The sequence below is a fragment of the Phoca vitulina genome, unplaced genomic scaffold (genome assembly GCF_004348235.1).
Source record: "Phoca vitulina isolate PV1807 unplaced genomic scaffold, GSC_HSeal_1.0 scaffold3, whole genome shotgun sequence".
In the NCBI taxonomy this organism is placed as follows: domain Eukaryota; kingdom Metazoa; phylum Chordata; class Mammalia; order Carnivora; family Phocidae; genus Phoca; species Phoca vitulina.
The window spans coordinates 37,735,926-37,761,890 of record NW_022589706.1 but is presented as its reverse complement, the minus strand read 5'-3'; the positions used below and the strand labels follow the sequence as shown (position 1 = coordinate 37,761,890).

The following is a 25,965-nucleotide window of genomic DNA, read 5'->3' as shown; positions in this document are numbered from 1 at the left end:
GTAAGGGGGCGGGGGGGAGTTGTGCATGCACAGGGCAGAGGCTAATGGGAAATCTCTGTACCGTCTGCTCAATTTCACTACGAACCTAAAACAGCTCTAAAAAATAGTCTAATAAAAAAATTTTCTTAAGCTAGCGCCTTAGAAAATCACGTTTTAAAAAGGATATTTAATGGCATAGTATGGTGTTTGTGATATACTGCCAGAGGAAAAATGATGTGACAAAGTACTATTTAAAGTATAATACCTATTAATGATTACATTTATTTTGTATACAAAGTATTGAAAGGATTTATCTTCCTAGAATATTAACAGTGATGTCCTGGGAAGTGGCTTTTCCTCTGTTTCTCTAAATTTGATAACATGATGATGATAAACCTGTATTATTTTTATTATCTGATGAAAACTTTGTTTTATAAAACAATACTTAGATTATATATTTTTGGGCCAAATAGCATGTACTATGGTTTGGGGGGAAAATGTCTATCTCCAATAAATGAGAAGAAATGTTTATGCTTTAAGGATTAAGGGTAATCAAGCATGAACAGTAAAATCAAACTGCCTCATATTCCGGGAAGATGTACACATATAGGATTATGAATGTCTCTTCAATGCATGAGGTCATAATGTCATATGTGAAAATGCCCAACTTCCAATCAATGCCCTGGAGAGACAGGAAGAGGGGAAGCAAAAGCACAGGGGAGAGAAATGGATAAAAGGAGAGAAGCTATCAAATGCCAAAAAAGAACAGGGAACAGATATTTGCAAATCAGGAGTGAAGGGGAATTAGATAGGTAGATAGATAGATAGATAGACAGACAGATAGATAGATAGAGCTGTATGTATAGAACCTTCCTATTTCTTTCTTTCTTATGAAAAAGAAGGCTCGGTGTACAACCTTTATAGATTCTGAAGGTCCTGGTCCAGCTAGCGTCTCAACCTCCCCCATTGCCCAACGAGCCATAAAGTGATCTAGTCAAATGGGCTCACAGCAGAGATGGGAAGCTGAAGTCTGGAGAAGATCGGTGTCATGCCCCGTCAGTGACAGGTCTTCTGAGCCCTGCTGTGCTCTGCTCCATGCCACCAGGAGCCTTGTAGGTACCTACCACTTCTCCAGGGTAAGTCCACTGAAGGTCAACCACCTCATTGTTAAAGACGGCGCAGGTGACCACAATCGTCTCCCCTGACTTATACACAGTTTTAAGAGCTTCCATTTCTAGATCAAGTTCTGATGTTGCTATTTAAAAGAAGAACAAACACAAGGACCTCGTTATCCACAGTATAGTTAGAACCTTATACGGTTTGGGTTTGCTTTCTTTTTTAAAACCCTGAAAAATAGTTTTCTTCTCTTTTTAAGCTTTTTGTTTGTTTGTTTTTGTTGCGGGGGGGAGGCAGAGGAAGAGGAAGAGCGAGAATCTTAAGCCCCAACTCAGGGCTCAATCTCACAACCCTGAGATCATGACCTGAGCCCAAGTCAAGAGTCAGATGCTTAACCAACTGAGCCACCAAGCTGGCCCAAGAAAAATAATTTTCAAACCACTGTGATCAAGACAAATTTTTTGAAGTCTCAGAAACTTTGATTTTGTGTTGGCGTATGTAATTTGGCACATAGTTATAAAATAACACACACACATACCTACAAACACCTACACACAAAATAGTAACAAGAGTAAAACTAAATTCCAATCGGACAGAACACCACATTCCTGAGCATTTGGGTTAAGGATGGCTCTCCTCTTCTGCAACCACCTTTATAGATGTATTTATTCATTTAATCAACCAGCCTTTTCTGACCAGCACTGCTCTGGGCACTTTGCTCCTCCCTTACCATTTCTCTCCTCTCTCCCACCTTGCTGCCCAACTATTCTCAGCGCTCTTCTAGAACCAAGCACAGTGCTGGCATAAAAGAAGCCCTTACCCAGCGTTCAGTGGCATTCTGCTCACCCCAAACTGCTGACCCCCAACACGCATTACCCTTTCCCATTCACATGAACCACTCACATCAAAGGGAGGGCTGTAGCAACAAGCTTTGCTCGAAATCAAAATCACTTTTCTTAAGTTACTGAAGTTAATCTAGGCATCCAACCCCCACAGGTGTGTGTTTGTTTTTAGGGCCTCTGTAGTCAGGAATGTGGGTATAACAGTAAGAGGCTTATGCGAGAAAAGAATTCCTTACAGTATTTCGAAGTGAACTGATGAAATATGAAATCTTACAAGGGGTAAAGAAGCATTTGTTTTTAGTAGTGCTAAGCTTAATATTATTACAGCCACAGAGGGCAGCCTAACGTTGTATGGTAAAGGTGGGGTCCTAGATCCCCAAATATTCAGGGTCTCCATCACCAGGGACTATGGTTTAAAAAAACAAAATCCTGTATACATCTAGTTATTTTGCCTTTAGCTCTTTAAAGAAGGAGAGAGAAGGTTACAAGTACCTTTTAAAGCATAAACATTAAACGGGATGGTCTGGAACGTCTTCCCTCTGACGGTGGCTTCGCAGACATAGGGCCCAACGCTGAAGGTCCCATTAAAGCCCTGTCTGCTGTCATAGGAGGCGTGCACCACCCCGTCACTGCTGCGCAAGGTCACCGGAGTCTCGGGGTCAGTTGTGCGACAAGGTATGATGGCAGAATCATCATCCTCCACGATGACTAAATAATCTGTCATTCCTAGAGGTACAAAGGCTACATCCGGGTCTATAGTTTGGGAAAGAAAGAAAAACACGTTAGGCATTAATTTCACCTTTACACATATATTCAGAAGAAAAATTATCCCACTGGCATTAATCACATTAGGTATGAATGATACCTTCACATATATCCAGAACTTGTCACCACACTGACATTAATCACCGTAAGAGCTAGAAGCCTATTTTAAAGTATGAATAACACCAAAATGCCTGTACCCTAGTAAAAAGATTGGTGATGACTAAATATTAGCCAGGAGTTGAAAACAAAATTTAAGCACTACTGAAAAAATGATCAATAATCAAGTCTATTCAAAACAAGAGAAAATACTCATAATTTCAAAAATTCTGGTCATAAACATCCTCCAAGACCACTGACTCCAAACACCTTGATGCCAAGACCCCTGACTTCAGGGAATGAGTGACTTATGAAGGACACCTGGACCCTGTCTTTGTTCTGACCAGTTAGTGCCTGGATGCTTCAGAGGACATGTGCCCTAGACCACGATCACCAAAACCCCAGACCCCCCAAAAAAAAGAATTTAAAAATTCCTATTGTCTATAGTCAGTATTACTGAAAAGTAGTACAGAAACCTGTCTATTAAAAAAAATAATCTGTCAAGTAATAAATAGAATTTACAGTTCCACAGCCTGAGAATTTTATTTCCAAAAGAAAACCAGCTATGTAAGCTACTACAGTACGGAATACTGAGAGTCTCAAACGTCGGGTTCAGAAGGGCCCCTTACTCTCCATGACTACAGATAAAAAGATCTCTAACTGACAGCAGTGCAGAACTTACTTGGATAGTGTTTGTGCTGAGGGTAGGGGAGAATTTCTGGACAATTTTAAGATGATCAAAACAAACAAACAAAAAGATGATCAAAACACCATATGCCTTTAACAAGCCCATATTCCCACCATTCTCTTCAAAGCAGGGGGCATTTATGTGTGAACAAAGCTGGGGTGACATTCTAAATGCCTACCCTTCTTAAAACAAAACCTTTTATTGTTAGGAAGAGGGTTCAGACAGTTAAGAATGTCATGAAAGAAATGAAGAGAGTCTAGATCCATGGGGCACCCACAGTTACAGAGGACAAGAAGAGTGGCCGATTTAAAAAAAAATAATGGGGCGCCTGGGTGGCTCAGTCGTTAAGCGTCTGCCTTCAGTTCAGGTCATGATCCCGGGGTCCTGGGATCGAGCCCCACATCGGGCTCCCTGCTCAGCGGGAAGCCTGCTTCTCCCTTTCCCACTCCCTCTGCTTGTGTTCCCTCTCTCTCGCCGTGTCTCTCTCTGTCAAATTAAACAGATAAAAAAATCTTAAAAAAAAAAAAAAACTTACAAGAAAAAGGCAGAAAGGCAGGAAGACATATTTCAGAGACCCCCTTACCTCACCTCTGCCAAAACAAGATGGCAAGAGTTATCAATAGTTTGTATATTTGTTTGCTTTAAGCCAAGTACTCTAGCTATAGTCCCTTTTAATTTATGTACGAAGATTTCCATTACTTGAGTTTGTGTTCAGAGTTCCAAATCCTTGAATTCTGTTAGTGAAGATTTCAGCAAACAAAGCTACGAATTCATCTCAGGTTAAAATATGCATTTTGATATTCATAACACATCAGCCAGGGCTTCCTTTAAAAATGCAAGTCTTCCCTACCATAATGCACTATCTATGCAATGTTTAAATAGTATCATGGCCCTTCTTTAAACAACTGTCCTTGGTAGAAACCAATATACACAGATAGAGATAGATACAGACAGAGATGATATAGATTTATAGAGATATAGAGAGACAGATACACACAAAGGAACAGATAAAACATAGATACAGGTACAGATGTAGACTTAGATCATTACAAGGAGTGCACGGGACAGACCAGCTGGGTGGTAAACCAAATGAACCTCAAGCTCATGGCTAAGCCTAGCTGATTAGCGGGGCTGCTGGGAGAAAGCACCACACCATCTTCCACTCTGGGAGCAGGCTCACACCCCAAGGCCATGCCCTCCAAAGGGGCCACCAGCCAAGGACTGTGTGGCACTGGGGTTCCTTAGGTCCCAGACCTCCTTGACACAGAGCTCTAGGACTCATCTACTCTACCTTCCTTCCTTCCCTCCTCCATTCAAGATCACACCCACAATGCGGGCAAACGGCCCTCCCAGGCTCTGCTGGATCCCTGCCCATTTTCTCGCACAGGCTTGTCCCCTCAACAAGCCCTAGCATGCTTCATCCCATCTTACTCCTGTCTTGGCACCTGCTTCTGACAGGTCGGGAGACAACATCATTAGTATGGAGTTTGCCCCCAGATTTGAATTTAAAAAGCCCACCTAATTAATCAAGAATATATATTTCATTCCATCTGAAAGAATAGCATGGTTATTTGGAAGCTACTAAAATAAACGATAAGCAGCTCCAAGATACCTAATTAATTTTCGTGTCCCCAACACTTCGCATAGCGCCTGACACACAACAAATAAACTGCAAATACTCGTCAAACTTGGTTGAGCTGAACAGAAATGAAGTCGTTTCAGATTTTTTTGCACAATGCCAATGAAACGTGCCCTGATAAAAATATTTTCTAAAACTTAATGCGGTTCCAAAACATTACCCATACATATTTCTTGATAATGGTCTCACAAGTGACCTTGGTTTAACGTTGTGCGTTCTCTCGTATTTGTCACATTTTCTCCCGTAAATGTTTATCGTGTTTGTATTTCTTAAGATGGTGATCCAGCTGGCGGGAGGGCCAGGGCCAGGAGCGTGGTGCAGGGGGCCCGCACGGCTCACCTGGCACGTAGATGTAGATGTGCCTGCCTTCGATCTCCGTTTCCTCCGTCTGAGTGTGGTTGTAATAGCAAGTGTACAAGCCTGTGTGCGCCGCCGACGCATTGACCACCTCCAGCACGGTCACAAAAAGGCCACTGTTGTTCTCCTCACTTCTGATTTCCACATTGGGGTTCTCTTCTTCAGACATGGGGTACTGCCAGCTCACTTCACTCTCCCCAAAGCATCTCAGAGAAAAGGATGAATTCAGCTGCACGACCTTTTCATTTTCGTTTGGGAGGATAGACGGTAATGAAAGCTGGCAGAGGATTAGGCTGGGCCCTGTAAAAGGAAACAGGCTCTGAATAGGGCGCAGCCAGAAAGGACAGTCTCACCCAGAGAACCGAGAGGAGCCAACAGCAGCGGCTTACGGCAACAATGACCGTTTCTGCGCCAAAATCCGTTAGCCTGGATGCCCATGAAAGGCCCCCCATTATAATAGCCGCGGCATCTGCTGAGAGCAGCAAATGCTCCAAAGGCCTCAAAAGCCCCACCAAACCCTGAGATTCGCCCCAGCGAACACTCAGATGGAGAGAGGACGCCTGATTCCAATTCCATATTTCAGACTCTCGTGTGTGACCATAAAGTATCCCAAGAGGGCAGAGACGCGAGCACATATGGGTTCTTTATTGTCCACATTCCCTGCAGACGCTCCCCTTAGTACGAAATGGGGTGAGAACCAGGGCGGGGAGACTGAACGAAGCACAAAGCAGGTCTGTGTTCAAGAATCATGTCTTTTCCATTCCTCACAACACTCCGCATGCTTCCTCGCTTAATTTAATTTAATTTATTTATTTTTAAGTAGGCTCCACACCCAATGTAGGGCTTGAACTCACGACCCTGAGATTAAGAGTCTCGTGCTCTACTGCCTAAGCCAGCCAAGCGCCCCTGGATTTTAATTTTTAAATTAAGAATACTTAAATACTTAAAGAATACTTAAATACTTAAATTTTTAAAGTAGGACTACTTAAAGAAAACTCTAAGTTCATCTTAGAACCTAAAATTTCAGTCCAGTTTTCCCTGTCTATAAAACCGACAGAAGAGATTTTATGAGTTAATTATTAATCTATGGTCTCTAATCTCCTTTGGAGCCCAATGTGGGAACCCCACCCAACTTCACTATGCACCCACTATGACTCTTGCAGCCTCAGGCCGGGGTCATAAGTGCATTGGGTCACCTATCCTCCCGCAGACGGGGTATACTTGGTGGTGTTTGGAACTACTGAACCCTTGCTCAAGGCTAACGTGCCCATACAGGTAAGCCCTACAGACGCTAACAGACTTAAGTTAACTCCTCAGACCAGAAAAACATTGGGTTCACGGTAAACATCTGTGATGTATAAACATCTGGATGAAAACTAAAACAACGTCCATAAATATTTCCACAAATGGTCCAAGTAGTATCCTCCTGGTAGAAAAACGTTAGTAAGATTTCCCAAGAGTCAAATATTCCACCAATCAGATTCCAAGGGAAAACGTGGCTCTAAGATTTTCCCAGCAATTTAAGCATCTTCCACTTAAGACAGGTATGATTCCCTGGACATGAATTTTCCATCGTTTATTTCCTTCGAACATTCGCGAACGTCTCCGGAAATCCATGTCCCAGGAAAAAGAAAAGAGCAATGGGCAAATTTAGGCAATGATTCTTACCACGTTTCGATGCCAGGATTATACATATACTAAAATTGCCACTGGTGAGCATTCCTTTTGAACTGGAGTTAGCTCGATCCAGCAAAGGGAACTGAAGGCTTGTGGTCATTCTAGGTAACTTCTCAACATTTTCGACTTCCCTCCCCTCTCTTGGACTGTGTTTGCAGAGTGCAGGGAATACATCCCCGGAGCACAGAACTTAGAAGGCAAGGGTTTCCCCAGAACAGTGAAGTCAGAGAATATTGGGATCCTTACCTGTGAGGAGACAGCCTAAGATCAGGAGGGCCAGAAGGGAAGTCCCCATCGTTCTGGAAAACTGCAAAATCAAGCGTCAAACAGAAGCAGTGTTAGCCAATAAAACCACCGGGGAGCCTTGCTCCTTTTGTGCTTTGCAACATGGAAAACATTAATAGCATCATTTTAGTGGAAAATACCTCGCTTTAAGATTCATGGTTAAAGCAGTTAAGATACCTAAAAAAGAATCCCATAGCCCAACGGGACCCCAAGATCATGACAGGAGCCATCTGAAGCTGAAACCCTTTTGGATTGCACGCAGCTTTCAAATTCCAAAGTCTGGCTTTTATGGTCTCAGAATGCATCTGAGAGTATAAGAGAACTGTTCCTTTTAATCCATTGAAATGAAGAATGAGAAAAACAAGCACACACGTATTTACTCAACTTCCAAACTGGAGCTATTTTCGCTCAAAATAGGTTGTCATCTGCTTTGTGTTTCACTAGAGAGTACGTGAAGTACGTGAAGCTCAACCGCTACCTTTGGAAAAGATGCTTGGGCTACAACAAATATCTTTTTATTGACAAGCCATTCTGATCTCGAGTTTTTGAAAGTCAAAACCAATGTCAATTGGAGGACGTCCCTTTGCCATGCACGGGCCCCTAGTAGGCTCAGGACCCACTGCACTCACAGTCGGGCTGACCAGGGTAGGGGAGCCCAGGGCACAGGCGTGGAAAGAGCAGTGAAGAAGGTGAGGCAGGGAGAGGAAACGGGGAGAAAAATATGCCTAAATGTCTGTGTTTTGGGGGATGCGGTAAACCACCCAATAATATTCAGTAGAGACCTGGAGAAACCAAGTCTTTGACTCCAATTGCCTGCTGCAAAATCTGAGGAATGAAAGAGAAGTGGAGAGAGACTGAAACCAAATGTCGCAGGACACAAGCAGGGAAAGGGAGGGAAAATTAAGAGGGACCCAAGGAGCCCCAAGGCGAAGCCATGGAATAGTCTATTCTGGTCAATCCCATGAAAAGGCCCATTTTTCCTTATCCGTTTCTTTTCTTGCGCATCCCCACTCGCCTTATTTTATCTCCTCCCCATCACGTCCCACGTGAAGTCACTGATTTCGTGATCTGACTGAAGTCAGCGAAAGACCTGCGCACAGGCTTGCAGGCGTGGACGCTGCGAAGCGCCCAAGTTTCAATTGGAGAGGTCCCACAGAGGGGCCCCTGGGGGGGTGCAAGCTTTAGAATATCCCATTAAAAAAATCACCTAAGCCTTTTTCTGGGATGTCCTGGGTCCCTACCTTGCTCAAAACCCCAACACATGAAATAGAAAGACTTCATGGGATTTAATTTTTTCCATCACTAGCTTTGGAAACTAAGATGTGTGTTCATGATTCTTGAGTAAATTGGCCTAAAACAAACAAACCAAGAAAACACAAAAAAAAAAAAAAAAAAAAAGAAGTTCCATGTATGCCTGTGGTTAGCCTCTGATCATGCATTTTTGCTTTCAGGTGGCCCATATGTACAAATCAGATTTCTGCTTCATTGAATTCTATCGGGAAAATGGAGCAGGAAGACAGACAGAGTGAAAGGCAGAATGCTGGCAACAGTGGGGGGGGAGGGGGAGGGTTGGACAGGGAAAAAATGCTTAATCTGTATGCTGTGTCTATTAACAATAACCCTGAGACATATTTGATTTTAGGAAGTGCCAGCTGAGCCTCAGAGAAGTTTAGCAAGTCACCCCAAGTTACACAGCAGGTGCTAAAGCCAGAATTCTAACACGAAGTCTGTGTGATGCAAAAGCCATGCTCTCTCCAATTCACCATATGGTCTCCCTCAAGGGAAGGTCAGTGCTTCAGCCTTGCGTGTCCCCTCCCTCCCCCTCCCAGCACTATTTCCTAATGCAAACTGGGGCCCTGCTTCCCTTCTCTGCTCACCCTAGTGAGAGAAGTACAATCGCGGCGCTGTGAACCCAAACGCAATTTGCACAATGCTGGCTTGCTGATGGCTTCTGAGGCTCCTGGCATGTGCCCGGGAGGTGGCAGGGGGGGGGGTGTTTTGCAGGGTTTCCTCACTGCTGTGGTGACGGGCACAGCGGGCCCCAGAGCCAGGCTGGACAGCCTGATTTACCACAATTAGCAGTAACGGCCTGTGTGTTTGTACATATAAATATCAGCCTCCCACTGATAATCCACTTAGCCAACTTCAAAGGAGCCCTCCAGAGCCAGCTTGATGTCTTGGGTTTTATCACATTTATATCCTGCATTTCTTTAGCAGGGCTTGCCAATGATGCATCTTTAAAGCATTCCCAAGCTTAGGAGAAGGGCTCTGAGGAGCGTTTTGCCCCGGGCCAGCCCCACCAGCTTGCCTTCTGTGCATCCAGATACGGTGGCCCTGCTGCTAGGGAGGAGGATTCACTGACAGACGACGTGGGCACTGAAAGCAGGGCCTCAGAGCCAGCGATAATGATGCGAACACTGAGACTCTACATGTGTTTGCCGAAGATTTCAAACTCCCTTCTCTGATAAGAGAAGTTCCCTGGCTAGAAACCCAGGCGTATTTGTGAAGTTTCATGTCATGACTCATCTGTAACTCAGACAATTGCGTCGTGAATAATTGCAGCGTGTTTGCCCTACAGGGAGGTAATGGAAAACAACAGGAGAGAATAGCCTCCCTGCCTATTGGCCATGTAGTGAGGATCTCGAGGAGTCCAGCTCGTTATTTCCCGGGCTTTTCCACTCGGGGAGTAAACGCTCATCCTTAATCAGTGGTCCCTATCCTGGAGCATATCCAAAAGTTAGATGTGCAAACACAAGTAACTGAGGTTACAAATTCAGAGAAATGAGCCAAAATCCAAAAATCACTTTGCAAGGAGAGCAATGGACTTCATCCAAATCTGTTTTTAAAAAATCATAATCATGTCTTCTCATGCCAGCTACAAGTTGGGTTTCAGGCTCCATCCTCTATAACCACAATGCAAAAAGTGCTGCCAAGAGCGAGAGAAACAAAGAGGGAAAAGAGATGTCTGCCACTCTCAGGCAAGTGACCTGTGGTCTCCCCCCATGGCATTTTCTTGTCTTTCTCATTCCTTCTCTCCGAAGTATGATGGAAATCACTTTGGACTAGGTTCATCCCAATCGGATGCTTAGTCCATCTCTCTGAACCTCCGGCTCTTCTTCTATAAATGGGGATTAATAACACCTGACTTGCTGGCTTGCTTTACCACTTGCTTTATAAAGACTAAGTTATAGTTTAGTCAGAAGTGCTTTAGAAACCACAGCCATTGGTTTTCATATCGACTCTTTTCCTGCAGACTCCTAAGATGTTTTATAAAGATTTTATTATTTATTTGAGAGAGAGAGGGTGTGCATGAGGAGGGGGAGGGGCAGAGGGAGAGAGAGAGAGAATCCCAAGCAGACTCTGTGCTCAGCACGGAGCTAATGTAGGGCTCGATCTCATGACCCCGAGATCATGACCTGAACTGAAATCAAGAGTCGGACGGATGCTGAACCGCCTGTGGCACCGGGCGCCCCCCACTAAGATGTCTGAGATGACAGGGATGTCAGAGTAACTCCCTCAACTTCTACTTACTGAGAAGGTCAGGCCCAGAGGCCTTTGGACTTGCCCTTCATCACCTGCATATTGGAGAGGTGGATCTAAACTTAGGTTCAACGAAGGCCTGATGAAAGATCAAGGCTGTTTTAACTTGAACCAATATATATGGTGACGTAAAACAGAAAAAGAAATCTGTTTGCAGCCACTGTCCTTAATGGGCTGCCACCCCTGTTCCTGCAAACAGAAGTGAAAAGCCTTGAAGGGCAACTCAATAACCAAAGACAATGTGCTAAGCTAGAGAGTAAACAGAGCTTGGGCACTATTTCCAGAAGTGAGAGCACACTAGCCTTCTCAGAAAGCCAGAGAGCTAACTTCCCGATCGCCAAGGACTCAATGCATCCTGCCACCGAGCCACTGAATCTTGAATTTCACCCCACCCTGGCATGATTAAAGGCCACAGGAGACTCTCTCACAGTCCCCAAAGCCACTGACGACTTCCAGACTCAGATTCCCGAGGTTCAGTTAATTTCGGCTCTAAGTTAATTCTAACTGTGAAAATTACATGTCCTGCTTTTTCCCTGTGACAAATGTTGTACTCCGTCTCGTAACTCCAGCCCTGGCAATCCAAATGCTGGCCTACACTGGTGGCAGCTTCATGGAGGGCGTGTTTACCAGCATCTGCACCCCACCAGACACTGTTTTGCTGTTTTGATCTCTCTGCGCTCCATCAGACATTCCAGTGATGGGTGGTGGCTGGAGTATTCTTACACGGGAGCATTTTATGGGACAGTCTGAGCTTGTAAACCCTTCTGCTCTTCCTGCACCAGATATCTAGCCACAGAAGACTGAAATGACACTTCCTTTTGATTGTCACCAAACTGGTATGACTCCTAATGAGACAACCTTGGGTGTAGTCGCTTACAGTGCACTTGAACTCAAGATCACCAAGCTCCCAACTCCAGCACTTCGCTCATAAAGGGATATGCAAGGATCTGCCTAGCTTCTTCACAGACCTGCTCTGATAGTCAGATGTGGTAGGTCCACGCTTTGCTCATTACACAAATGCAAAGAACGAACTAAAGTGAAAAACTACACAAAGGTCCACAAAACAAACGTGACCAGCCCAATGATTCTTGCAGCTTTGTAGTAAAAAGAAACCAGTCATCATCTTCCACTTGGTACTACCAGGCAGAAAATGCATCTTCCTCATGCCACGACTTGCTTAGAAACTCCACGAAGCCCATTCCCACAGAGGCTCGTTGCAGTTCTCAAGTGTGGCCAGCAGATGACAGTGTTGGTCCAAGGACGTGCGTCCCGGGGTCCGTGGAGACACACACGCTGCTGGAAGTTCTGTGCTGAAGTGTCCCAAATCTTAACTTCCAATGTCTTCCTTTCTTGGATCGTACTTTTAGGTGTCGTGGTGACCTCAGTTCAGAGCCCACAGAATGGAAGCAGGAATAGGGAAACTGTTGCCGAAAATGCTTCACTGTCCTCGGGGCCCCAGGAGAATTCGGTGGGGACCAGGCACCAGCACGGTCGCTGCGAGCGAGTCCGCTAGGGCAGCGGGGCCTCGGGAGCCCGCAAGACGGCGCTGCCACCCCAGGCCGCACAGGTTCAGAGGGTTGGGCAGGAGAAGCCACTCGAGAGGAGGTCGGGGATCCAGGGCTTTGTTTCCCCGACGCTCTCCCCACCCCGGGGATGGCGCCCACCCGCAGGAGGGAAACCACCTGGGCCGCGCCGGGTGGCGACCGCGACGCCGCAACCCTGGCCGCGCAGCCTGATGTGTTCGCAGGCCGTTGTCACCCCTCGTAAACCCGCTCGGCGGGGGCCGCGACGGCCGGGCAGCCGGGAACCGCGGGCTGATTGGAAACGACTGTTCCCGTTGCTCAACAGCGTAGGGTCGTAAAACAAACAAACAGCCAGGGGCCGCCCGCGCGGCAGGGGACCTAGCGAGGCTACCCCCCAAAAGCGCCCGGGACCTCTTACCTTCCGCCTTCCTCCGCTTGTCCCACGCTCAATCACGACGACGCCCCCAGCCCATCCCCAAACCCTTCACCCCGCCCTCCCTCTCCACCAGCGCCTCCCGAGCCACACACACCGTGCCTGCAGGCGTCTATCCGAGGTCTTGGGCCGCAGCAAAGGTGACAGGGTCGGTCGGCCCGGGGCTTTCGGGCTCAGCGCAGCGCTCCGAGCGCCAGAGGCAAGAGGAGAGCCCGGCGGCGCGCGCTCCGGGAGGCCACTAGAGGGCGCAGCAGCCCCGCGAATCTTACCCGGCTCGCCGGCTCGCTGGCCCGGCCACCGCCGGCAGCTCAGGCTCCAGGTCCCCGACAGCGCAGCCCGGCCCGGCAGCTCGACCACCTTCGCCAGGGAGGTTCCGCACGGTCCCGCCTCCTGCCCCGCTGCCCGCACACGACCCCGCGCCGGCCGCTTCCCTTCCCGCCGCCCCCACGCCCGCGGCCGCTCTGTTACTCTGGGGTTGGTGGCGACGACCGCCCGCTCGGTCGGAGTTTAGCGTCCCTATCGGCCGCACTCCCGGCCTCAGAGCTGCAGCGGCCGCGGCGCCCCAGGCACGACGCTGGGCGTTTGCATTGTTTTCGGCGGAGACCTGAGAGGTGGCCGGGAGGGGTGGAGGGAGAGGGGCCGGGGGGTGGTTTAGGGTTACAGTCGCGCGCCAGCGCCTCCTATGGGCCCGAAAGCGACACGGCCGCGGGCAGCTGCTGGCGGAGAAGGCCTCGGGGAGCTGAGACTGCGACCCCTCGTCTTTAAAGAGCCGGGCCTCCCCCTGCGCCCCCCTGCCCGATGCTCGCTTCTACCCCGGCAGCCCAGCGCACACTCGCGCCCACAAGCGCCCCTCGCTTCCCTTTCTCGGGGAAGGGGAGAACTGCAGTTGGCTGGGAGGGGAGCGCCCCAAATCCAAGGTCCTCTTTAGCTACTCCAATCTATTTTTCCAACCAATTCCTGGCTCCCTGTTCAGTTTAAAACAAAAGGAAATGCCGCAGAGCCACTTCAGCAAAAGACATGCACCGGCAGAGCTCGGAGTAGAGCTCAGTAGAGAAAAGCAATTTGCCCGGAGCCTGCATCCCGCGCGGGACCTCCCCCCCTCGCACCCCGACGGCTGATGCTGCGCGTGGGCCCCTCGAAGCCAGACTCAAGGGACGCTGAGAGCCGCACCTTTCAATCACCGAGCAGGCTTTAGCTTTTCCCCCAAAACTGCCACTCGTCCATCAGCAACATGTAACCCTGTCGCAGCTCCCCGGAGGCCGGAGGGAGTCCCACCCGCTGGACTCTGCAGGAAGGCGCTGGCCACCACGTCCGCAGGACGCATCCAGGCGCTGCGCGCCGCCCACGGCCGGTCCCCAGGAGGCACAAAACGGGCCCGCCTCGGCGCCAGACGCGTTTGCAGCTGGAAAGCCCGGCCCGTTGCCCCTCCCCCTGCACCCCTCCCCAGTCCGCGCCCCAAGAAGAAAGCAGACCTGGGGCCGGGAGCCGGGGTTCTGCTTCGAGTCCCTCTAGGTCCACCCTAAGGACTGGTGCAAGGTCCGAGGGTCAGCTACCCGTTCCTTCCCGCTGCCTACCCCCTCACCTCCTCTTTCTGCCTCCCCCCTCCCCCACCCTCCCGCTGTGGGGACTCACCCAAGCTACACTAGGGTCAAACCAAAAACAAGACTGTGTAAGAGCCTCGAAGCAGGGACTGACCAGGGTGTCAAAGCGAGGATGGACAGGCCCTCGCCTGTCGGCCTGTCCGGGAGCAGAGGAAGGGCCCCTTTATCATGGGAGAGTGGAAAGAGGGCAAGCAAGAGGGAAGGAGGAAACCAAGAGGAAAGGAAAACAGGGAAGAGAAGCAAAGCAGAAGCGCCAGGGTCCGAGTGGGTCAGAGGCGGGTAAAGGGTGGAGGGTGTTAAAACCAGAGCCACCAGGGCTGCGGATGAGGTGCGCAAGCCGGGAGTGCCTCTGCCTGCCCCCCAGCAGCCCGGACAGTCGCTGGGCTCTGGGGTGTTAGTCCCGGCAGCTGTGCGGCTGATTGTCCTGCCCGTATGCCCCAGATGTCTCCCTGCTCTAAAAAGCTGCTTAGTTCTGGTCGCGAGCGACTGCGGCAAGCCGAGTCGGTCCAAAACGTTGAGCAATTCGGCTGCGGAGCCAAAAAGCCATTTCTCACACGGCGCAGCCCGGGGCTTTTCCAGGCAGCTGGGCCGGGCTCGGGGCCGTCCGGACCTGATAAAGGCCATCCACGCTCCCTCTCCAGCCCGGGTTTGCCTCTCACCCTGGCAGATGGAGTGAGTGGCAAGTTCTTCCAGGCACTCGTTCTGCAATCCTGAGGTCTTAGCAGGGCTAGGGAAGCAGAGAGAGGGACGGGCGCTCCGGCTGCTGGAAAGACGCACAGCCAACAGACAGACAGCCCAACACTTCTTCCCGTCGGAGACGCTTGGCCAGGACACTGGCAGCTCCCGCACACCTGGCCAGGCGGTCGGGTTCCTGGCCCTTAGGGCTGTCGTACTCGGGTCCCTCTGGCTCTAAGCTGGCTGCGACCCTTTCCCAACAGAACCGCTGATCCCATTTGTTTCCGAGCCAAGTGGACGCCGCCCGTTCCCCGGGCAGTGCCGGGATGGGGATAGACGAAGGAGGAAGGAGGGGCGCGAGGAGACTGCTCCGAAGCAGGCAGGGAGGCCGGCGCAAAGAGTGAAAGAGGCACTAGAGAGGATGAAGCAGCGCAGGGCGAGCGCAGGCGGCGAGTGCCACGCATCCCCGCGAGGAAAGGGACACGCAAGGGGGGGTGGGGTCTTGAGCTCAGGTGCCCGGAGGGAGGTGGTGAGGTCGGTTCGCCTGCCATCTTTCTCTTACCTGGGAACCAAGTTTCTCCGTTCTGAGTCGTCCCTAACTTCCCCAAGAAAGTTCTGCACTTTTCTGGCGATCGTCCTTCTTTCCTTCCTGTGGCCGGGACTGGGCAGCAGTAGAGCCCCGGGCTTTGCAAAAAAAAAAAGAAACGATTCCACCGAGGAAAGGGGGCGCGCGGAGACGAGTGGGGGTGGGGACCACAGCGCACAATGAGGGCCCCTTGGAGCGCAGGACGAAATTCCTCAAATCCCACTTGCTGGAATGGGAGGCGACGGCGACTTCTTCACTCGGGGCCAAATGTGTTTGTCATTACTCCAGACCGCCTGCCCGCCCGCGCCGCCTTCGCCCCCGCACTAGGGCGCACAACCCCAGCGCACTGCGGGACTGGCGCCGCTCTCCCTCTCACTTCACTGATCCCGCAAACCGCTGGGGAGTCCCCCAAACCCTCACGCACGTCCGCGCCCCCTCTGCTCGTCTTGCAGCCGCCACGGCTGTGCTGTGTCTGGCCCCCGCTCGCACCCGGCGCTCTGCGCCGTCCAGTAATTACGCGCCCTCGGCCGGCGCCATATGCCCCCGGCTGGCACCCGAGGTCCGGCCCTCTCCAGCCGAGCCCTTCACGCCTCCCCGCCTCGCAAGCCCTTCCGCGCCCCACTCGGCGCTCTTCTCCCTCCACCTCCCCCAGTCCCCCAGCCGCGCTCCACTCCACCGGCTGCAGCGCTGTCCCGCCAAACCGCGGGCGAGGAATGAAAATACTCATTAAAAACCTGTCGCCTTCCAGGACCTACTGCCAAGAAGAGGGCAAACACCTCTACCCCCACTCCCAGCATTACTTGGTGCTCGTCCCGGTATACACGAATACCACCCCCAACCCCAAAAGAAACCTCAAAAATGTAAGCCTAAACAATTTCTTTGGGAGGCTACAGAGTTGTTAGAAAAACACTGCTTTTAAAAATAGGTCTGGAAAATGTGTGTGTGTTTTTTTTAATCCCTAGCCTTTCTAACTCTATGCTTATCTTTCTTCCAAGTGAAGTTTATTCAAAATAAATGACTCTGGACACACAGCTGGAATTCAACTCCATTTTTTTCCTCATCGCCCAAAGTTTGAGTGAAATTACTTCTTTTCTAGCCCAAGGGGCCTGATCAGAGACTTCTCTTAGAAACAAAAATCATTTTTTCTCCTTTCTTACCTTCTCCTCCTATGTCAATTCGTAATGAAAATCCTACATAGGGAGTAAAAAGTGTCCCCGGTTTCCAGTCCTCTCCTGTAGTCCCCTCCTGTTTTTCTCCCTCTAGCTCCAACTGTAATGGGCTCAAAAACCGCGTTTTGTAATTGATTCAACGTTATAGTCCATCCTTCTAAAACTAATCATTTGCTCTAAGTAAATAGCTGTCAGGAAATGAAGCGCCCCCCCCCCTTGGCCTCTTCAAAATAAAAGTTTCTCTCGAACTCCGTGCTCTCTGAATCTCCACACATCCAGATTGCGCCTTCGCTTTTTGCTCTTACGCAATCAGGGGGTCCAGCCCCAACCCCCAGACTTCGACAACAACTGGGGGGCGGGGAGAAGCATACCAGATGGGGTGGGGGTGGTGGAAGGGGGAGGTGCTGATGTTCTGCCGGGAAAGAGGTTCGTGAAAATACAAATTGCCCATCATTTCCAGAATGAGTTTGCCTCCTGATTTAGGGGGATATTTTCCTACGCTGCTATACTGCTTTGCATTCTCTTTGAAAGAAAGAAAAAGAACTCGTGAAATTGCAGTTAATGCCCAGAAAGATTATACATCTGGAATCGAGAATGTCTCTTCCGTAGAAATTCCTAGCCCAACTAGACAGGGGGCTGTCCGGAGAGGTCTCCAAGCAGTTGCGTCTTTACATCTTGGGGTCTTTTAGGGAAAGTGCCGGGTAGTTGCTAATCCTTTAATGGGATTAAGCAAACTGTTGAGTCCAATATGAAGATGATGGTCTTTGTTTTTGGTTTTGTTTTGTTTTGCTTTGAAAATGGGTTTGAAAGACGGTACAAAGAATCGAGGGTCTGCGTAGGTTTGGAACGTTCTCCGACAGAACGACCTTTACTCCCCTGGAGCCACTTATCTTGTCGTGTCTTTGTTTTCGGGGTAATCTGGGCGAGGTTGCCCTGGCTTCTATCACGCACACAAAAAGGCTCAGGCTTGGGCGTTTGAGGAATCGTCTACAACAAACCTGCCACCCCCGCGTTCAGGGGAGGTTCACCTCCGCGCGCTCCTTCCCGCCGCGAGGGACGAACCTTATCGATGCCCTGGGGTTGAGCGGAGCCCCAAATCCTCTATCCCAAGCGCCAGGCAAGAGACTCTACCGGGAGAGAACAATTCTGCTCGCGAAGGAAAGGGGGCGCTGACGCTCCAGGAACCAGAAGAGGCCGAGTGGGGCTTCCAAGTGACGGAGGGGGAGGGGAGCGTGTTCACCTTCCCCGCCTTCTCTAATTTTGAGTTCTCCTGTTGGATGGAAGGGGTCATTTTTTTATCTCCACCCCCACTCCACCTCCACACTCTCAGAAGGGCTACGGCGTCCAGGTTGAGCCTGGAACGTCGGACAGTCATCAACTTTCTCCTTCATCCGGAGGGTGGACAAGAAAACAGAGGGCAGGAGAGGGTCACAGAAAGGTGTGGGGTCCTGGGCTGCACTGGGATGGACTCCTGGGGTGTCAGTCTCGGGGAGACGCCTGGGGCTGGGCTAGGCGCCCCATTCCCCCAGCTCTTCTGCGCGCCCGCCTCTCGTGCATCTTCAGTTCGGGTGACTGCCCTGCTCACTATTACTTCCACATGTTCCTTCAGGAAATCATTGAAGGCAAATATATGAACAGCCCCTTGTTCGGAATGCTAACAGGATACCGTAATGTTTGTAGATAATGAACCGGGACGCGCGACCCCCCAAAAAATCAGCGTGCGCAATAATAGGAGAAGGCAGATGCTGGCTTTCATGCTATTAATAAAGACAACTTGAGATCTAAGTTTTTATATCAAATACCCTAAAGAGTAGGAGGCAAGGTAGGGAGCCTACCCAGGAAGGCCTGCTTTGCTCTGGGAAACTGCCAGCCCGGTCGCGCCGGGGTCTGCAGAACCCTGGGCTCCCCGCCCACAAATGGTAACTTCACAGTTCATTTCAGAGATGCTTAAAGGTGGCCCGAAAAGCGGGCTGGGCGGGGGTATCTTCGGGTCGTAACTCCTCGTGAGTTTGAAGCATGGGGAATGGATAAGCAAGTGAGCACCCAGTTGTCCTTCTGGTAGTAATTACCTGCCTAATTTGAATGATGCTTTTGTTATGATCATTAACAAACATTTGCTAAAGGTTTCCATGTGTGACATTCCAGAAGGTTTAAAGGACTGGGATGCTGACTCCCGGGATAGCGCACCGGTGGGGGGTGGCGCAGGGAAGCAAATGGTTGGGGGGGATGATTTCGCCGAGTCAGGGCCGAGCAAAGATGGAGAGAGGTCAACATCTGCCTCCCCTGCAAAAGCAAAATAAACCCAGTGGTCGGGAGCAACTTCGGGCCTGGAGGCCCTCGAAAAGAGGCGGTTCGTGCCTTAAAACCGGTCCGGCCCCCGCAGCCACCACCCACCCGCGCCTCCCACGGCTCATAGGCGGGTTTGAATCTTGCCGTCCCCCTCCGCCGCCTTTCCGAGCCTTCGGGAGAGTACTGGTCTGCCGCGTAGTCAGCCCGGGAGGCGGCGGAGGGAAGGAATGGAAGGGGGGAGGCGAGCCGCGCTCTTCCCCCTGTTGTTCTAAGATCTTTCCAGATTGCTCCCTGGGCTCCCGGGTCCTGGGTGGTCCTGGAGCCGCCGCGGGCAAGAAGCGCCGCTGGCCAAGGAGGACTGCGAGGTCCTTTCTCCTCTCCCCGGGCTCCGGCCCCTGGCACCGCGGGGGACCAGGCCACCCGGTGCGCGCCGAGGGGTGACTTTCGCCGACGTGGGCAGCTGTGCGAAGGTCCCAGCCCAAACCGGGTTTTTATTTTAACCTCTTGTGTTTTTCCCTTGAGGAATCATCATGAGGTTAAAAATGAGGCTTGTCTCCCCAAACCGCGAGTCGGGGGGCGGGGGCCTGCGGCCCTCTGAGAAGGAGGCCTGACTCTCGAGTTGAGCTGGGCCGAGAAGTTGGGGAAAGCCGTCGGGGGCACGGCCGTTCTGGCGTGGCGTCGCTCGTCCAGGCCCGCAGGCGACATAAAATTGGGTGCGAGTGTATAAAAGAGATTAAGTAGAGCCAGCCATCAAAAAAGGGCCTCGCAGACTACGCACAACCAAACCAAAATGGTCCCTAAAAACAAAACAGAATCTCCCCCGCCCTGCTCCCGGGCTGGCGCCTGCGGCCCTCTCCTCCGTAACCTCCGCAGCAGCTCTGGGCCGCACACCTTTGGCTTTCGTGGGCGTTCCCCGCTGAGCTGGGTTTTTGTTTCCTCTCTCTACTCCCCTGCTCTACAGCTCCACCCCGAGTTCTGCTTTCCTTAGAGAATCCAGAAGGTCCTTTTGCTTTAGAAGACTTAGGGTTGTAGCCGTTATCAAGGCCGTTCGTTGTGCAAATCACAGTTAAACAAACGTGATTTTTTTTTTCTCCCCAAATGAGATTGATGGGATGGGGGCATAGTTCTAAGTTCGCAAGTTGAAAATGCAACCCGTTTGGGAGTTTGCAAAAGAAAACGGCGCTAACTACCCCTTCCTCCCTCCACCACTTCAATACTTGCCTGAGCCTGGAAAAGCCGCCTCCCTGGGCCGGGCAAAGGGAACTTCTTAGGGAAGGCTAGGAGGAGGCGTGTGGATGTGGCGCACAGATGTGGGGTCTCCGCGGGGAGAGCAGAGAGGACTCCGCCCTTGCCTCGGGTTTGCCCCAGCAGAGGCTTGGGAGCCTGCTCCGAGCCTCTTTGCACGCTCAGGAGGCAGAGAGGCCCAAGTCTTGAAAAAAGAGGAGGAAGAGTGCTCCAGAAGGGTCCAGACTAGCGTGTGTAACTTGGGGTGTCAGTTCTCTGTCCGGGGATCCCTGCGCACCTCCTCTCCTTGGCGGTTGCTGGCTAGCTACGGGTGCAGCGTCTCTTCTGGGTTCCTTGGGTCTTTCTCTCTAGAGATTTGAGTCTAGGGAGAAGGAGACAGCAGTTCCCTGTGGCTGGCGACCAGCTGCAAAGGCTCCTATGGTCCCTAACCCGGCAGCCTGCTTCCAGACCACACAGAGGACCAGAGACTGGGAGCTCTGTTTGTGGCCCAGCCCAGCCCAGTCCAGGTGGGCCTACACTCCTCAGAGTTGAGAAAGATGTGGCAGGAGAGAACCCCTTCTGAATCTGGATTTTAGGATACCCTTTTCCTAGGGAGAGAGCCCCACTTCCTCCATCTCCGGGTATTTTTTTGAGGCCTCCTATCCCCCCCTTTCCTTCTCTTTAGGATTTAGCTTTTAGTTACTTTTAATTTGAAAACCTATGTGAGGGGAGGGAGAGGGAATGAAGAGATTGGGAGGTCTGCTCTTTATTAGGGGCCTGAGCGTCCAGCTTTCCAACACACAGCTGTGGCTTGGGAGGGCTGGCTGTGCTTAGGTCAGCCTGACTGAAGAAAGGGCCTTGTCCTCTGGAAGTCCCAGGAGTACAGCAAGGCTCTGTGATGTTTAAAAAAAAAAAAAAAAATCCAGCAGAGGCGTTGTGGAGAGCCACTGGGACCTGCGTCCCACGATTACATTAAGTATACTACCTAAGTTTGAATATGGCCCCCATTATTTAGTGAGTGTATTATTTAATCCCCAAGGCAACCCTGTGGGTTGTGCATGATTACCCCCATTTAGTAGATGAGCAAACAAAGTGAGAGGGGGTGAGCAATTTGCATAGAGCAGTGCCTCAATCTGCCTAACCCCGTCCTGGCTCCAGGTACGGCCTGATGTGGTCAAGACAGGTCGTGTTTCTGAGGCTCCGTTTCCCCACGTACATGAATGGGTGCACTGTCTGCCTTATGTCCCTGGATCATTGTGAAGATCAAGTGAGATGAGGTCTATGAAACCGAAGAAAGAGCTAAATAAATGTGATCCTTCTCTCGCATCTTCAGGACTTTCCACCCACATCATCGCTATCACACTCAGCTCCGGTGCCCTTGCATTGGCCTCACAAGCTGGGGGAAAGCCAGTCCAGTTTTCTATTTCATATTCTCAGTCAAGGATGGGGTGGAGGGTTGTCTTGATTTTCAACTATTACTCCCCAATGTCTCAGGCCCTCCTAAGAAAATGAGCCCGAGGGGAGAGGGCAGAAGGAGGCGGAGCCAGGAAGGATAAAGAGAGGGACTGAAAATGAGAAGACCAGGCCTGGCCTCACCAGACAGAGGGGCTGCTGGAGAGCCAGGAAGAAAGCAGGTGGGGGCCTCAGCGTGGGGAACTTGGGGTAAGGATCAGTGAGGGAACCCCTTGGCTGTTTTGTGGGGCTGTGACAGGATGCACCTGGTGGGGCAAGGTGTCCCCATGCATGCACCTCACGCATGGCTTCCCTCCCCCACTAGCCTCCCCCCACAACCTTGGTTTTAGAAGAGTTTCTTTTTCCATTTTTTAATTCATCAAAAACTCACGGTATATGGGGCGCCTGGGTGGCTCAGTCGTTAAGCGTCTGCCTTCGGCTCAGGTCATGGTCCCAGGGTCCTGGGATCGAGCCCCGCATCGGGCCCTGCTCAGCAGGAAGCCTGCTTCTCCCTCTCCCACTCCCCTTGCTTGTGTTCCCTCTCTCGCTGTATCTCTCAAATAAAGAAATAAAATCTTTAAAAAAAAAAAAAAAAACTCACGGTATGTGCCAATCAGAGTTTCTTCTCGGCTTTGGAGAGTCAATTCACTGAGTCAAGAAACATTCATTGAGCATCTGCCTGTGTCTGGCTCTAGGTTAGGCATTAGTGATATGGTAGTAAGCAGAATGGATATGGTCCTTGCCTTCAGGGAGGTTGCTAGAATATTCTTGTCTGGCCACCAAAGTTTCCCCCATTGCAGCCTCACTGCTGAGTATTGAGAGGGCACCCATTGGGACAACATTCATTGCTTTATGAGACTCTTATGAAGATGGCTAGAGAAGGCAGACCGGGCATAGTTTTGAATCATGGGCCACACAACCTTCCCAAACTCTCCAGAATGTGTACAACTGGGAACTCCAGCCTGGGCTGGGAGGAGCTCCAATTCAATACAATATATTCTTCCTGAGTCAAAGATGCCCAAGACTCTGTGCCAAGTGGTAAGGATACAGCCCTGCCTGCAGAGAGTTTGTAGACTGGTTGAACAAACAATCAATGAAACAAACAGTTGCACTATAGTGCTGTACTCAGATTTTAGAGGGGCACAGTGATGAGGAGCCTAGCCCAACTTGGGGGCCAGACGGGACTTCTTAGAGGGAACGGACATCTTCTCTTCGAACCTAAGAGAAATAATAGTCTAGCTGGAGAGGAATCTCTTACGCAGGGATTTGGAGGTGAGAGAGAGCACAAGGTCATCAGAGGAAGTGAAAAAAATTTGAAATGGCTGGAACTTGGAAAGGACCAGATGGGGAGGAGCAAGAAGGAGGCAGGCCCTGTAGAGTCTGGACTTGATTCTAGGGAAGTACCAGAATTGGTTTAAGGAAGGACAAGACTGGAGCAGAGTTGAATCTTAGGCCAGATCGGACTGAAGGATGCCAGGAGGCAGGGAGGCCACTGCTGTAATCTGGCTGGAGAGGATGCTTCCCTGGCCCCAGGGTTCACAGCAGGGGGTTTGGAGAAAGTGAATCAGAAGGGGAAAGTAGAATGCACATCCTTCTCGGCTGAATGTGAGCCCTGAGGGAGAGTAGAGTCTTAGCCAGTGCTGTTCCTCAGCTGGGGAACAAAAGGAACAAAAGGAACACAAATTTGGGAAGGAAAATGATGAGCCCACTCCTAAACATGATACATTTGAAAAAGCTCTGGAAGGCAAGAGTCAAATGAAGAGAAAATCCAGAACAGAATTGCGGGTGACTCCAGCATTTTCCGGTGGGCAGAGAAGAGGCTGAGAAAGGACCGCCAGGAATCATCTTTATCTCCTGAATATTCAGCTGTCAGCTCTGAATCTATACAGGGGAGTGTATGGGAGTTGGTTGAATTTAAAGAGCCGTCTACACTTATCTAAGTTCAGCGTTATAAATGGTAGCTAGACGTATCTGGTAGTTTTGTATTTGAGTAGTGATCAACGTTCTATGAAGACATGAGAACTTTAATTATTAGATGGCTGGCAATACTAGATTATGGTTTCTGTCATTCATACTCTTAAAAATACATTTGTATCCACATTTGGATTCAAATCACCCAAAGACCCAAGTAGGGTTGAAGCCAGATCCTTGTCTAAGGATACTCAAGTACTAGCTCTCTATCCCTCACCCCCAGCCCTCACCATGCACTGGAAAGATTGAGGCAGGGCTTACTCTCGGGGACCAAAAAAAAAAAAAAAAAAAAAAGTATTATTTCAGTGACAAAGATTGCATCTTGTCCACTAGTAATCATTCTCCCTTCCTTCTCTGTAATTGAGCCTCTGATTTTTTTTTTTTTTTTGCTTCCTGGGACAAAACCTTTCTATCTCTGTTGCAGCTAGATGTGGTCATGAAGAAAAGTCCTGGCCAATGGGATATAAGCAGAAGTTTTGGTTGCAATTGCCAACAAGTGTCCCTAATAGTAAGGGGCACATCCTTCTCAATCTGGTCTTTTTGCTGAATGGAAAGCAGACGTATGACCAGCGCTTCAGCAGACATCTTAGACTATGAGGCAACCTTGAAAGTGGAAACCATACACTATGGTGCAATAAATGGAAGATCCCTGACCCGTGAAGCTTCAAACAGACCCTGAGAGACTACCTATTATCTTCTTGAAAATGTAGGAAAAACAAAATTCTATCTCACTAAGACTCTTATGTTGGATTTTTCTGTTACTGGCAGCCCAGCTAAAATCAGAAAGCGTTTGTTCATTCTAACTACAAACACAATCACCTTCGCCCCAAAATGAAGATTGTCTGGGGATAGAAGGGCTGAAACACATACACAGATGCATGACATCCCCAGTAAGCCTACCAAGGCTTGGATGTCTCCCTGCCGATGTACTCACATTAACAGTAACCCTGCGGGATCTAAGCATGTGTGTGTGTGTGTGTGTGTGTGTGTGTGTGTGTGTGTGTGTTTTACAACACTCAATTCAGGCATGCTGCTTATTCAACTTAATTTGTCTTTGAATAGTCAGTAATGGAAAAGGGACTCTGACAGAGAAAAAGAAAGTATGAATTAGTTTGCTCTCCCCCATCCTTTCACCTGGTCTCCTATTTTTGTTCTTCATTACATTCTCGTTCTTCCCTTCATCATATTCTTATAGTCTGCACACTTCCGGCCCTCTCTCATTGCTGCTTCCAGATCCTCAACCTACGCACAACCTTGTTTGATTCTTAGGACTTTAAAGATACGCTTTCAGAAAGGTAAACTTCATGCCCATATCTTGAGGTAATAGAACAATCCTGCAGTAAACCTTCACAGATTTTAGGCCAGCTTCACCAGGCCCTCAGCAGAGAGATGCAAGCCCATGAGGCAAGGAGATGCTGGTTTCTGATTGCTTCAGGAATTGAATGAGAGAACTTGAGTTTCTCCTCTCCCTGCCCAACATCTATAGCCGCAGACATGTCGTGGCCTCTGGGTGCTAATCTTGACCCAGCTATCACTGAGTCTTTAAGCATATACTCCTTCTGCTCATAATTTGAGTGAAGCCCTAAAATAGGAAGCAAAATCAGCTTTCGTCTGTGGCCTATCTCCTTAGCGTTTACCCCGCTGGATTCTATTGGTCAGTTGACAAATGTTTATTCGACACCCCCTGTGCCAGGCATTGTGCTAGACTCGGGGATGCTGTGGTAGAGAAACAAACAAGACCTCTGCACTATGGAGCTCAGCTTTGGGGCGGGGGCAGGGGGGGGAGACAAACGGAAAACAAACCCAGACCCTGATTAAATGGCAGACGTGACAAGAGCCCGTCTGTCATCTAGTGATGCGGGAGGCTACTACAGGAAGCCAGAGCTGCTCCAAATCCTCAAGGAATCTTCCCCCAGGAGGTGATATTTAAAGCTGCGTGCAATTCTGAGGAAAGTAGCTATATTTTGCTATGATTTTTAAGTCATTCAAAAAGTTAGGTACCATGAGAAGTATGTGTTTGGGGCTGTTGCAAAGGTAGCAAAGCATAAGCTCCTGTTT

At 49.9% G+C, this 25,965-nt stretch overlaps 1 protein-coding gene across 4 annotated transcripts in view; it reads right to left on the bottom strand.

The window, feature by feature from the left end:
- PDGFRA (platelet derived growth factor receptor alpha) overlaps nt 1-17,175 on the bottom strand; it is a 43,234-nt gene extending 26,059 nt beyond the window's left edge. For 2 of the 4 annotated variants that reach the window (XR_004298855.1, XM_032400354.1), the window contains exons 1-5: nt 16,960-17,175; nt 7,406-7,466; nt 5,465-5,782; nt 2,430-2,690; nt 1,104-1,234 (exon numbers count right to left, since the gene is read on the bottom strand). Coding sequence is in view for 3 of the 4 variants with exons in the window: in XM_032400354.1 (XP_032256245.1) it covers nt 1,104-1,234; nt 2,430-2,690; nt 5,465-5,782; nt 7,406-7,454 (759 nt within the window). In the remaining variant the exon portion in view is untranslated. Of the gene's footprint in view, nt 1-1,103; nt 1,235-2,429; nt 2,691-5,464; nt 5,783-7,405; nt 7,467-14,110; nt 14,279-15,778; nt 16,330-16,959 lie in introns of those variants that run through there. The other 2 variants (XM_032400355.1, XM_032400357.1) reach the window with 2 other exon arrangements.
- Between the last annotated feature and the right edge of the window lie 8,790 nt (nt 17,176-25,965).